Below are 15,197 nucleotides of genomic sequence, written 5' to 3'. Positions count from 1 at the left end.
AAAACCAGAACTCCAACTTCAACCACTGCTAGACACAAAACCAGAACTCCAACTTCAAGAACTGCTAGACGTAATCCAAATCTTCAGCTTCAAGAACTGCTACACACTAACTAGAACTCCAACTTCAAGCACTGTTAGACACAAAACCAGAACTCCAACTTCAAACACTGCTAGACATAAACTAGTTATCTAACTTTAAGAACTGCTAGGCACAAACCAAAACTCCAATTTCAAGCTCTACTGGACACAAACCAAAACTCCAACTTAAGCACTACTAGACATAAACCAGTTATCTTACTTTAAGTACTCAAGTCAGTGTTAAACATACACTGTAGTTAAATTGATAGAATGGCCTACTTTCACACTATCTGTGTTGTATGAGAATAGTGGTATTTTTGATGGAGAAGTGACTGAAATTACCTTACCATAGTGATAATACCAGTTGAAAGAAATGACTGTGAGTTCTAGTATGGGGCAAAAGGCCTCATTAACAGTAAGTATGATGTGGTTGATTTTTTATTTATTTTTTTCACACGTAAGCTATTATAATTTATTTATTTTAATGTTTTTCTGTTGTTAGGCACCAGTGGGTTTGAACCATCTTCCATATTCTAGAACGGTGCTCATAACTATATAGTTAACTGGAAACCATTAGTAATCAATTAATTAGCAGCTTTATCATCAAAGCTTTCTCATATTTTGCTCGGTTCTTCCCAGAGAACTGCTTTCAGTGCACTGTAGAATCCCATAGAATTCACATACAGATACAATTAATAGTATACAATTATTTAAACAATATATATGTATTAACAGTCTTTTATGCAAATATACCACATCATATTAATATAGGGAACAGTTAGCTACAATAATTGAGAAGTTTTTGTAAATTATTCTTCATCACTTTAGAAATATGTAATATACTGAAGTATTTGCACATAAATTAGTGAGTGTTCTATGAAATGGTTATAATAAAAGCAACTATATGTAGATGTATCTAGTTTGAACTTTATATATATTTTTGGGTGTTCCATATATATGTCAAAATTACTGAAAGTAATATCCATTAATGTCTTTTAAATTGTTACATCATAATAACAATAACTGTGGACCAGATCACATTTGTACTGTAACTTTTGTTGTACTGTTTCATTTTTGTACTTTTCCTATATCTTCATAAAACCAACAGTAGAAAATAGACTAGGTTTATAACATGAGATATAAATTCCATGAATACAGAAAATTGTTTTCACAGTTTCTGTATTGTATATTTTCAGATACATGATTATGTGAGATCCTATCTAGGAGAAAGTAAAGAATCAACTGAATTTGCCAAAGAGTTTTTGGAGCGGCGAAGTAAATATCGTAATCAGTCCAAGCAAGCTCCAGCTGAGGTAGGAATTAATATGATTATTTCTCTGTGTTGCCATTTCAAATTTACATAGCTGAAACTAACTCATTAAACCAGGAATTTAGCTAAAATGGGATGCACAAGTTTATATATATATATACAGTTTTAATTATTAACATCCAACTTTGTAAGAAGTTTTAAAGTCTTTCCTAAGTGTCAGTGGACATTTATCAATTTTAATCATGTTCTTTAAAACTGAGAAAAATTTTGAAACTTCTCATGCCTTGTTTTATTGTTTATTAAACATAAAGAAAATGAAAAAAAGGTTTGTCTAAGTATACAGTTAGAAATTTCATCAATGAGTTTCTGAAAATAAAGAAAAATGCTCAGTTCAGTTGTGTTGCTGAAAATGGCTAGAAATTATACTTTAAAGATAAGAAATTTGAGTGTATTTATTTGTTTTCTTTGATTAAAAATATATTTTTAGTATCATTCCAGTTGAATAATTATGGTGAGTAGTAAATGTGATAGGTAATTAATAACACTGGAAAAATACACCATTAGTGTATTGTAATTAGTAGATATATAAATTTTTTTTCATTTTGAAATACCAGAACAAAAATTTTTCAATTGAGAAAATTTTAAACGTCTTCAAAACAGTAAGTTTGAATCAGTTAAACGATAAGTGTTCTGATTAATTGGCTTTCGTTTGTTATTCTTTCTTCAATATAATTATGCATTTGTACATAATATATGTAAATTATACTATATTTTATTTTTCAAGAGAATATTTAGTATGTTTGTAAACTTGTAAAACAACAAACAAATCAGATACTGCACAAGAAATTCACTTTAAAGGAAATATGTAATCATTGTTTTCACTGACCATTCCTTGTTAAGTTCTTTGAACAAAATATTAACCAGATATTTTCCTTTTCATTTAAAACAAATTAGTATTATTTTGCAGTATACTGAATTACACATATACAGGTTTTTTTTAAACATTTCATTTGTTATTCATTAGGCTAACATGTGGGGTCCAGCTCCAGCAATAACACCTATTGTCAACAAATCTGTTATACAACAACAAGAACTAGATGGTGGCACAGGTGGTGGGAAAGGAAAAAAGAAGAAAAAGAATAGGATGCAAAAGCTCGACAACTCACTGCTTGGTTTCACTGTCCAAGCAGATCCTAAACGGACCAATGTTGGTGAAATAGACATGCCACCTGTCCTTTGATTTGAAAAGATGACACTACAGATAATTGTTATACCATCAGCCGAATCCACCTTCAAGGGATTGAATGTGTTTCTGGGTTCTTAAGTAATTTGGAACTACTAGTCTTTCTTTGGTCATCAGCAGGAAGGACTGTTAATAATAAAAGTTTTGGTCTTTTAAAAAAAAATGACTTGATTTTCAACTACTACTTACTGTAAAAAATAACTCTTGATTGTTCATTTAGAAATTGTCTGGTTGAAAATAAAAAAACAATTAAATTTTTTTCTATATATATAAATTAATTCCTTAGAATATACTAGTTCTTTTAACATTCTAGTGTATGAATTTCAAATGCAGCCACTACACAATTTGGAAGTGTTTGTTCAAGTATTTTTTTCCTTACCAGCAGCTAGTAAGGAAGTACTTTTGTTTTTACTTTTTCTTTAATTGCTTTGACAGAAGTACTTAATTTTTCAAGTCAGTATGTATTGTTATACAGTTAAAGTAAAAAAATTAGAAATAAATTAATTTAAGTTATTTCCATTCATCTCCCTAACTGTAACCACAACAGTCTTAATAAAAAAAAAAGTAACAGGTTGATATGGGAAATAAAAGTTCTATCTATCCAGATCACAAAGAATATGACATTGTGATACTTTTTACACCCTTAAAGGCAATTAAGTGAGCAATAAGTGTCAGTTGACAGGACTTATAAAATGTGTGCAAAAATAATTATGATGCAATTTAAGGTATGATGGTTTCACCATTTCCAAAAAACTTGCTGATTCTTGTAAGTATTTGTTAAGAATTTCTTATATGATGGGAAATCAATTCTCTGTAGACAGTGTAAATAAATTTTGAAAGTGCATTGTTAATTGTGTGAATGAGTGTTAATTATTTCTAAACATGAAATACATGTTGATACTATACATTTCATTAGTGCTTGTTTTCTAGTGAAGAAGAAAAAAAATTGAGATTGCTGTTGATGTGGTGGGAGTTTTCTGGAAGATAATATGGGATTGGATAAGAGTTATGTTGTTGAATACTTCACTAAAATACTAAATTTCCAGTGCAATCAAGGCATTCGTAAAATTAACCATTATATTAAAAAAATGGTTCTACGTCTGAAATGTGGCAGATGTTAAATACTACATTTCTTACTAAAAAGCTGTATTCAAGTAATCATGACAGAGTTAAAGAAGTTGTTTTAACAACTGTAAGTATCTGTGTTGTTTTTTTTTTAAGAGAAAGAGATCTTAACTTTACCTCTCAAGATTAAGTATTTTTTGTTTGATTGTAAACGAACTAATTTTTATAAACTCAGCTGTAATAGCAGATCTTTACAATGTTAAATCATGCTACTTTCTGTAAATACACACACTTATAAAGAAATTACACTGCAGCTAAAAACTTGTATGTCTGGGAGTAAATACATCATACATTTTAAGCAGTACACATAACTTATTAATAAGTTAAATAAAAAAAATTGTTTTCTCCATGGTCCAGTAGTGAGCTTGTTTAATGTCTGCAATTGTCACAGTGAAGTTACACACTTAACAATAAATAAACAAATTCTATTTATGTAGTGTCAATCAGAATATTATACAAAGAAATATGAAAAACTGTTGGCAGCAATATAAAATAATTAAACAAGGAGAAAAATAAATCTTTTTTTTTCACTTGAAGTATGCCTGAAATAAGTATTTGGGCTATGATATTATCCACTTCTTCATATTTTTATTTTCAGTTGCAATTTCCATCATCTGATATTTAGCTGACATTGCATAACCTTTATTATATATTACACACTGTTTTGGTTATTGTAGTTGTTCCTGAAAAATATACAAATAAGAGACCAAACATAATTTGATCAGTGAGGATATTTGTAGGGTATCCGTAACTTATTATTATAGGTGATGACTAATTTGGACCCCGAACATCCATGTAACATTTTTCACACTTCGTATCTCCTGGTCAAGATGTGGAGACAAAGACTGGTGTTCTTGTTCCATTAAACCTCACCTGCCTTCGCTCACAAAATCTGAAACTAAATACTTTGAACTTCTGTATAGATACTAGCTTGTGATCTTTATGGAGATCAGAGGATTAGATACAGATACACCTTGCTTTTTAAGGGAAGTGGAGCCTGTAATCTTATTTGCAATTACTTAATGGGCATGAAGTTATTAATCAGTTTTTGTTATATATTTATTTGGGCTGAAGTAAGTTACAAATATTGTTGTAAGTACCATCACTTATATTTATCTTCAAAATTAAGTACATGCTTAAAGGCAGAGACAGTCCCTTACAACAGTCTTCTACTAATGATGAAACTGGGGGTGTTTAAAAAAATTTAAGCAGAAAAATATTCTCACAAAACTATGGATTCATCACCTGTGGCTCAAGCAAGGAAAAACTACAGAAATTACAACTGTAAAGTTGCTATTGCCCTTTGCACTTACTCCTCTATAAAAGTAAAGAATCATATGAAGTATTTCAGTATTTGCTTCTATACAAATTTTTCAAAGTCTTAACATTAGCAAGGAATATATATCTTTCTTTGATCTGCAGTCTGACACTAACAACAGACAATCCTTTAAATTCATAAATACAGCAATTTCACCAGTAATTATTATATGATTTGTTTGTTGAACTTTGTACAAAGCCACAGGTTACCTGAGCTAGTTATCCCTAATATTTGAAGTGATATACTAGAGGGAAAGCAGCTAGTCAAGAACACCCAATACTTGGGCTACTGTACTCACACCATAGAGTGGGATTTAATCATCACTGTTAAAATACACTCACGGCCCCAAAGTGCAGTAACGGGTGTGAACCATGAAATCTCAATTCCACAGTTCAGCACATTAACCACCAGTCCTTAATTACATTAAATGCTACAATTGTATTATGGCATAATCATAATATTAAATGTAAACATTTCTTCAACTGAAAATGCTTCATTTCTTTCTTACAAAGTAAAAAATGTATAGTTTAAGGATTGGTATACAGTTTTGTTTTTGAAAAACACTGAAGTTACTTATAATTGAAATTTTTACTCCTGAAAAAGTATTGAAACAATCTAGATATTTACAAGTGAGGGAATTTTACCCTTTTCTTTCAGTACTTTAACTTACTGTTCCAGTTTTTCATAAAAAAGGTTATTTTATAGACAAACAACAACTATTACCAAGTGTAATAAAGTATGAGATTTTTTCTGTGTGTCTATACACACATACACACACCAGTCATATATTTCATCAATTGTGATTCATAATGGTAACTTTTTTACATGAGAAATATGCATTTTTGAGAAGGTATGAAAAAATATTTTTTATCTAAATTTGAAATTATCATTGCAACATTCCAGTATGGTTTGTTTGTTTATTGAATTTTGCACAAAACTACATGAGCTACCATTTCTTATTGTGAAGTGAAAAACCAGAATTAAGGCAGCTAGTCAATGCCACTCACCACCAAGTCTTTAGTGACATATGAAAGGGCAAGTATGCTTGGTGTCAGGTTTCAATTCTGCACATTGCAAATCAAGTGCCCTAACTATCAGGCCTTCTGCTATAGAGTAGTTAAAGAAATATTTACCTTTTCAGAAAATAACTTAAACAAAATAAGTTTCAAGAAGTTAAGTCAAAATTTCCATGTAAATTTGGCCAGACTTCAAATCAAGGGTTTCAAGTGTACAAGACATGAAAATTATAGAAATCAAACAAGCGTTTATTTAATTGTGTTTATCTAAAGATAAACCACAGGACACTGATAAAGTACAAACATGTATCAAATTAATTCATAAGTGTTTGTTACCAAGTGTAGATAAGCTGTGCACTTTCAGTCTTATACAAATTTTCAAAATGATGCACAAAACGTCTAACGTTAACCATAACCAAACATAGTAGTGTGATGCCATTCACACAAGGGGGCCATAAAGTGCACTGTTGACTTTAATAGGGGAGACATAACTTCCTTGTCCAGTAAAAACTTTCGTTAGCTATTGCATTTGTTATTATGAATATCCTATTTTTACTGTCTGATGTTGTCAGGGGTTTTTGAAATGATTGACAGTTTGTAAGCTGAAACTTAACTATGCTGTAAGAAAGTACATTTCATGGTAAAATGTCAAGTGCTAAATACTTGCACAATAATGATAAACTATCTATAATGTACCATTACTTTTAACACAAATATTAGGCCTAAAGGTACTTCTTGATGAAACATTAAAGCACGAATAATACTGGTTTGGTTTATTTTGAATTTTGCACAAAGCTACATGAGGTCTAACTGTGCCATCACCACCCACTGCCAACTCTTGGGCTACTCTTTTACCAACAAGTAGTGAGATTGACTATCACATTATAATTCCCCCATGGCGGACATGTTTGGTAAGAAGGGTATTCAAACCTGTAACCCTCAGCTTGTGAGACAAGCACCCTAACCACATGGCCATGATGGGCCTAAACAATATGGTATCCAGGACATATAAAAACTGGAAAGTTAGTTTTAAATGTTATTTATTTTCCATAAAACTTTTTGTAAGCTACTGTCTAAGTTTGAAAAAGGTTGACAAATAAAAAGTTTTACATAGAAGAAATTCAAAGCTACTCCAAATAAAGATCAAAAGTAGAAGTTCTGATTAATTCTTGAAAGCTAGTTTTATGATATTCCATTTTGAAGTAAAAATATTATTCAGATGAAAACCAATTTATTTGCAGTAAAATACTGTTCTCAATTATACATAACTATTGTAAGCAAATTTCAATTATATTGTTTCCAGTATTTTTATAATGTTCTTTTATTTTAAAACAATTTTTAGTCAGAAAAAAAGTAAAAAATTTCACTTCTTATTTTCAAGTTATTGATATTAACAAGAAAAAAAGATATAATTTTATGTTTAAAAAGAATAATTTTAAGTTTAAGCACTTTGCTTAATATATAAATATTATATTCCAATTTCAGTAAATCCAGTATTATAATTCCCTAGATTACTTGAAAACTAATTTTCTTTGAATTTAAAAATCTTTACAAGTGGCAATTATTAAACTAGACATTTTATGTATTTTAAATACAGTGTGTTACATTTCATGTCTTATTACTAAATTAGTTGTATTCTTGATGTATGTAAACATTATTTTGATCCTTGGGAGAGTTTTAACTCATTAACTAGCTTGGTTCTAAACAGAATTTTAAATAGATGTAAAAGAATAATGTATTCATGGAATGAAAAAATTACTATTTTTTTATATTTCAGTGAACTATAAAGCAAATCTGATATCACATACCAAAAGGATGTAGAGAGAAACAATCGTTCCATTGACTGTAGACAATTAAACATTATTCGTACAACAGTAAAAATCAAATAATAGGCAGATTTCCATTTCTATTCCATTGTTACCTAATACAAAGATCTGTTTTAATTAAATCGGACTAAATGGTAAACAGGAAACCATTTAAAATGTGTATCTACAACAATAAAATACAAGTCTCCCTATAGCTGCAGCAATTGCTATACAATTATCTCTATGATCTGCAATAATAATTGAAAAAACTGCCACCTCAAGGCAGTATTAAGTAGCAACAATGTTTAAATTTTAGAGTGATTCTGAATTTATGTTAGCTAAGCATAAAATTTCTTCCAAATTTGAGAAACCAAGCATTAACATCCTCTTAATCTGTTTTGTATTTCATTTATACAATGTAGTAAAATTACATAATTTTTATTTTTTTTTCTGTTAAGCACAAAGCTACACAAAGGAGTATCTGTGCTCTTCTCACCATGGGTATCAAAACCCAAATTTTAATGGTAGAATCCCTACTAAAATTACCACTGAGGATGGTGGATTTAATATTGATAATAATAATAAAAAGACAGGTAAAGTAGCTAAAAAGATAGTCTAGATACAAGCATGCAGCTTACCTTTTGAAAGAACATATGAATAATCCTTGAAGTGAAGAAAATTATACACACATCATGAACCAAACTCTCAAAAGTTTGAAGAGAAACTAGGAGGAGGAATGATTTTTTTTTAAAGTAGATTTTCAACACATTAAAATTTTAATTTTTTTATTTGCAACATGAAGATTTAAGTGTTTTTTAAAAACAACTTATTAAAGTTAAGTCTTAGCATTATTAGGCAGGTTGAGAAACAAAATGTAACATTACTGGAATTTCTGAAACAGCAAGTATGCTATTAAACTGCTCTTGAAGAACAATACAAGTTGATGCTGCAAACAGACAAAAGAAAGTGCCTCATATAATGACACAGCTTAAAAAAGGGACTCAATACCGAACAACAGGATACATAAAAATAATATTTTAAATTTTAGGCTATTATTTCTAATTACAAACACCTCTTATTAGCCAGTGTGTGTTAGTTGAATGCTTTGTAAAGAACACTGACTTACAAAACAGTACAGAAATTGAACATGCACTCACTTGCATGATACATCTGGCTTCAAGTGTCATGTGTGAAACAAATACAGTACCAATGTTGTTGTTTTTTTGACCTGTCATTGTTTATTATGATTGACCTTTAAACAGTGAACTAAAGCAGCATATCATAACAAAATGTACAAGAATGTTTTTGCTTGTTTGAAAAAGATTAATACATTTTCAATTTAAAAAAAGTCATATATAATGCTATCTAGTCTGTTTTGTTCACCATATATCACTTTAGTTTTTTTTTGTGATGTGTGTGTGTATATATATACACACACATACTGTCATTGTGGAACTCTTGATCACCAACCATTACTTCTATACCAACACCACTATTCTAAAATACAGATTTTTATTCTTTCATTTTTCAAAAAGCTTGAAAAGAAATTCTCTGCTATGTTATCTGAACTTTTACTCTATTCTAACACAAAATATAAAAAAAAACGCAAATAAAACTGCAAACAGAAATCGTTTTGAAACAGATATTGATTCAAAAAACATATTTGTATCTTCACAAATATTCATTTTAACTATAGACAAAGTAGAAGGCCATCACAGAAAAACTTAATAAGATCTTTATAGATTTACATATAAACTGTCCAGTTCCTACGTTATGGAAAATGTAAGCTTTCACAGAGCTTAGTTTACCCAGACAAAGTTTAACACAATATATGCAATACCCTATATTTACAAACTATAACAAATGTTTTATGTTAAAATTATTTACACAGCTTATGTAATAATGGATCATTAAAATAAGAAAACACCAATTCCTCTGCTCAAAACTAGAAACATGTAACACAATGTACTTTCATCACTTGATTATATAGTTGCAAAATATGTTTCGTATTTTTAAAAAAGCTGAACACATGGATATTCTATTCTACTATATTTCTTTGATGGAGCCACAACACAATTTCTGTAGCATAAAAAATGTCATCTTTTATTCCTCAGTTTATCTTCAAACCACTGTACACTCATTGAGAAGTTGTTCAAACTACAACCAAGTTCTGATAATACTTAATATCATGCTGTGGATAAATAAAAGAATGTATTTATACAGAAAATTACTATTGTTGCTTTCAGATATCTGCATTTGTGTGTATAAAAGGAATTAAATTTTATGTCTGAAATTTCTGACTACATAAAGTCCATGTTTAGTCAAAGTTTCACTCTACGGCGTGACTGTAACTTAGCTTTTCTTAGTGTCATGGTATGTTTAGCTTGAGTTCCTGTCTTCTTTAGGCCTCGAGAACTAGAAGCCACTGCCGTAGATGATTCTTCTGGCACAGGTGATATCAAATTAATAATGCTGTGAGCAGGTGGTTTGCCCCTGAAAAAGAAAAAATCATTGTTATCAAACCTTTTATCAAAAAAAAAAAAGTGTGAATATAAGCTTTTAAAAAATTGCAAGACAGTACCCAAAAAGAAAATTCACTGTTTATTGAGATAATGAATTATAAATTAGGCCTACAAGTAATCAAAACTCGGTTTAAAGTGATGGTCAATCAATATCACGTGATTAGACTAACAATTACCATTTATTATCATGAGCTGAGTTTGATACTTGCGGGACTAAATTATAAATATCTCAAAAGTTTCAAGGTTGAAACTATGTTGTGTAAACTTATTAGAAAACAAAACTCACGTGAGTGATAATATACTTTATAATTATACAAATTCATCCACTCATTGTTGGTATACAATTTATAAAAATACTTTATATGACTGAATTAATCATAATTACATAAAGAAAATGAAAATTTGATATAGATACTATTAATTAATATTGTAAAGAACTGGTAATAACAAATACAAGTATTAAATGTGGTGCTTAAAATAATGTATAAAATATTTCCCAGCTATTTTCTGTAGGATAAAACACAGTAGTACTAGCAATCTTACTTTTTTGACCTAGGTTTTGGTTTTGTTTCTTTGGTTTTTGTAGTTATGACTACAGCCTGAGTTTCTGATACCATGTCCAAATCAGTTGAAGTGACTGAGGTTGGAGAGTCACTTAACAAAGGGTCTCTAAATTGTCGTCTTGGAGGTGTATATGACTCTACATCAGAACCAATGTCTTCTGATCTTCTACGTCGAGTGCGGGATCTCGTAATTGGTGGAGAGAAAATGAAAGACATGGCACTTGTTTTTGAAGTATCAAATGGTGGAAGGTCTAGAACTGATAAACAGAACAAAGTCTTCTTTTATAATTCCAACACTTCATACACTGATTTACAAAGCTATTTTGTAATTTTGTTCAGCTTGTAATACCAATTTGAGCATTAGGAAAACCAATCATATCTAATCATTGAACCTAAAGTATCTTTTCGCCAAAATATTTCTTTAGTACCTATAAATTTATAAATATATTAGTATCACACATATTTTCAACTTTTACCAGCTAAACTAAGAAACAACTGCATTTATGATTTTAAACAACTGCAATTACAAAAAAGAAAGACTTGAAGTAAAAACCTATAAAAAATGCAGGCACAAAGGATTTTGGAAAATATGTGCTACAGTCTCAAGTAAGCTGCATCTTACAAGAATAAATTTTACACTTTTAGAGAGAAAAAAAAATTAGTGTATGCCCTCTGAACTAAAATTATTCATTCTGATTCAAAATATTTGTACACTCAGATCATAAAGGTGTATTTATACTGAGGATTAAAAATTATAATCATAAAAATTCTTCCTAAAGTAGCTCGCGAGTAGCCCATCTGTTACATCATTCAATAAAGTAGCATGTGCTATATGTTCGCCAATAGATTTACTTGTGCGGCAGGATTAATAATTAGACACAGTTCAAAGGGCAACAAAACGATTAAGTACAAATAGATATAGACCATTATAAGCTTTAATAAACAATTTTAGCTTTCTTTTACAATCTGCAGTAATTTTAGAAAGAAAAAAAAGGGTAATATAGATTTTTGCACTTTTTATGGTGTTAATTAGGTTTGTCAAATCATCTGCATTCATACAGAGTTAGGGTAGAGAAAACAACAGATAAAATAAAAAGTTTTAGAGAAAAAAAATTATATTTATTTAGGCAGTTTTAGAAATTGTACAAATGAAATTTGAAAATTTTTGGATGAAGAAAAGTATTTTTAACCTTAACATGAAAATCATTTTGCACTCAGAACAGTCAACACTCTGACTCCATATATTAACAGACAAACCTTTCATAAACATACTTAATTAAAAAATCAATTTATTGTGTACAGTAGCCTTGTGAAAAATACACAAAACATATGAAACCTATCGCTACAGGTTTTTCTATGGTCAAGGGTCAAAGGGCATGTCATCACATTTCTAGACATACATTCAAAAGTTTATTGAACTACTATTTTATGAATGTATGTCAATAAGTTTGGTATTAAATTGTAAACTAGAATTAAAATTTTAGTATTATACATTAGTTAATTTCTTAATTTAAAAGTAAATGGAAAAAAAATTCTTAAATATCGATTTTTGTGTATCACGTGGTATGTTGAATGCAGCTTTGGTTCAAATTAGATGTTTGTGATGTCCAAATACAAACTCTGTAGTTTCTTATGAATTAGAAACTCAAATTATCAATATTTACAAACTAGAATCTAAAATAAGAACCTCCTATCTTTTCTATTTGCTGAGATATCACTATATTTAGTGAATCAAATGCAGTAGCTCCACCCACCTCTTCCATTTTTGGAAATACTTGCTTAGGTATACCTATTTCACTCTATCATGTGTTTATAACCAATCAAAAGAGAATTTCCCCCATGTGGTTTTTTCAGACTCTTGTAGGTGGGAATTTCCCAAGATTACTTCTTTTGTGTCCAATCATTTACATCCTCCACATGCAAAATTTGGCAAGGTTTAGCATGCAAGGTACGGCAAGTGAGTACAAACTTCTTTACAATCGTAAGTAGTAGAGATTGTTGTTCTCTATATTTCTTTATTTACTGTTCTATGTTTTAAGAAAAATAACTGAAGTTTAAGAACTTGTTTGTAAATAGTTATAATATGTATACATATGTAATCTATTATAACTGAAATGTCGCTGTATTTCACAAAATACTGGTCCACTGGAACAAAACCAAGACATGTCACTTTGTAAAGGCCAATTATATATTCTTGGATACAGTAACATCAGTGCACATGTGCCACATCATTTTTCTGTATTGTTAGCCAGGCATGGCTGAAAGTTCAATATAATAAAAATAATAAATATATAATGTTATGAGATTTAATCCATTTAGACTAAACATTTGTGTTTTTGTGTTATAATCTGTAGTGATTCAAGAACAAAGAAAAGCATAATTTGTATCTATTTCCTAATCTTTTATGGTGGATTATGAGGTCGGTCAAAATGATAAAACCCATATAGAGATTTGATAGTGAAAATAACAGGTAAAATACAGTTTTTTTCAATAAAAAAACATTTGATAATTATCTGGAGGTTATAGAGATTTCATGTGAAATGTGACAATCTCCTGATGCATAAAAATACTTTTAATCTAAAAATCAAAATTACTTTGCATGTTGGATAGTCAACAGTTGAAAAGAAAAAATGCATGAACAAATCATTAGTTAAAAAATATTGAAACTTGATAACAAAAAAAAAAATCTGATATTTTGTGTACAAAAACCTTGTAATGTTTACTGATAATCTGCAAAATTTTTCTTCATGAAGATATGTATACTGTATTCAAAGAAAACTATAACAAACACAAAATATTATAAGGTTGGTCCCTGGGACTGAGCACATAGTGACAGAGCTATAGTATGGTAACTGATGGATACTTTGTAGTTATAAAGTCCGTCACATTGACTGATCCCCTATGGAAAGAGTTAGCGGGATTAGAAAACAAAGGAATATGGACTAACTAGAGGTACCAGGATAATTTGGACAGCGACCAACAAAAGTCGTGCCATAATGGTAGTAAGTAAAGAGTGGAATTTTTTAACAGGTGAAAATCCACGAACACAAGAAAAGCCACACAAAAGAACACAAAGGCCATCCACAGACAACAGTACACAATATAATCAAGAACAATCTCCATCTAGAAAACCAACACAAATTACATGTACAGAAGTTGCTTCCATTACATATTTATTCCACCATCACATAAACTTATGCAGCTAGAGAATGAAACGAGTATTAATGCTATTCCATATGAAGAAATGTCAATTACAATGCTAGATGTAGCATCTATGGATTTGTGTGTGGCTGGACTATTGAAATTGGCACTGAGAAACTGTCGCTTTTGTATACTGGATGGATTATGGAAAGCTTGCATGAAAGAATAGTGTGCTTTAGGCAAGAAAGCCTTATAATGAAGCCTTTTGCAATGGAAAATATACAGTAGGACTGCTGTTAAGATACGCAGATTGAGCATGACCAAATGTGTCAACATGGACTGTAACAATGTGATGATGCTCCAAAATGATTTTAATATAATGTACTCAACCTCTATACCTTCTTAAGACAAATATTGATCTGCATATCAAATATGTGTTATAGATGTATAGCCCTAACATACCTTCCCTTTCTTCAGGCACAGTTGGTTCAGTAAATGTGAACTTAGTGTATCCACTTGGATCTGCAGTAAGAAAATAATTAATACAAGAAAAATCTCATAATAAATGTTCTACTTCTTAGTGTACCATATTACTCAATTAAGTTATTTTACAAAATTAAAAACTACATTAAACCTAAGCACAAACAACCTAATACATCAGCATTGAATAACTGTATCAGAAACAAATCATTTTCTAAAATAACTTTTAGAAAATAAATTAATATCTTAGAATGACTCTGACAAAACTTTAGAAAGACAACTGTTATGGTGTAAGTGCCTTTCACAAGCTGGGGAAGCATGATTATAATCAATTATACTTGTCCTAAGACATTATGTTAGGTCTACTATATTTTTAACAAAATATTCTTAATCTAGCTCCTTAGAGAATTTCAAGCTAGATTGATTGTTTGTTTGTTTTTGAATTTTGCACAAAGCTACACGAGGGCTATCTGCGCTAGCCGTCCCTAATTTAGCAGTGTAAGACTAGAGGGAGGGAAGCTAGTCATCACCACCCACCGCCAACTCTTGGGCCACTCTTTTACCAATGAATAGTGGGATTGACCGTCACATTATAACGCCCCCACGGCTGAACGGGCAAGCATGTTTGGTGTGAGA

General features: G+C 30.1%; 2 protein-coding genes across 2 annotated transcripts in view; one reads left to right on the top strand and one right to left on the bottom strand.

The window, feature by feature from the left end:
• Window positions 1-3,442, top strand: part of LOC106458545 (GRB10-interacting GYF protein 2-like) — a 104,191-nt gene extending 100,749 nt beyond the window's left edge. The window contains exons 31-32 of the mRNA XM_022384785.1: window positions 1,275-1,391; window positions 2,373-3,442. Of these exons, the coding sequence (XP_022240493.1) occupies window positions 1,275-1,391; window positions 2,373-2,588 (333 nt within the window). The 3' untranslated portion in view covers window positions 2,589-3,442. The remainder of the gene's footprint in view (window positions 1-1,274; window positions 1,392-2,372) is intronic.
• Window positions 3,443-9,931: 6,489 nt separating this feature from the next.
• LOC106458549 (mucin-17-like) overlaps window positions 9,932-15,197 on the bottom strand; it is a 9,114-nt gene continuing 3,848 nt past the window's right edge. The window contains exons 5-7 of the mRNA XM_013918067.2: window positions 14,544-14,603; window positions 10,921-11,197; window positions 9,932-10,348 (exon numbers count right to left, since the gene is read on the bottom strand). Of these exons, the coding sequence (XP_013773521.1) occupies window positions 10,177-10,348; window positions 10,921-11,197; window positions 14,544-14,603 (509 nt within the window). The 3' untranslated portion in view covers window positions 9,932-10,176. The remainder of the gene's footprint in view (window positions 10,349-10,920; window positions 11,198-14,543; window positions 14,604-15,197) is intronic.

Source organism: Limulus polyphemus, unplaced genomic scaffold (genome assembly GCF_000517525.1).
Source record: "Limulus polyphemus unplaced genomic scaffold, Limulus_polyphemus-2.1.2 Scaffold483, whole genome shotgun sequence".
NCBI classification, from domain to species: domain Eukaryota; kingdom Metazoa; phylum Arthropoda; class Merostomata; order Xiphosura; family Limulidae; genus Limulus; species Limulus polyphemus.
The sequence above is the reverse complement of the archived record's forward strand: the minus strand, read 5'-3'. Positions and strand labels throughout refer to the sequence as shown.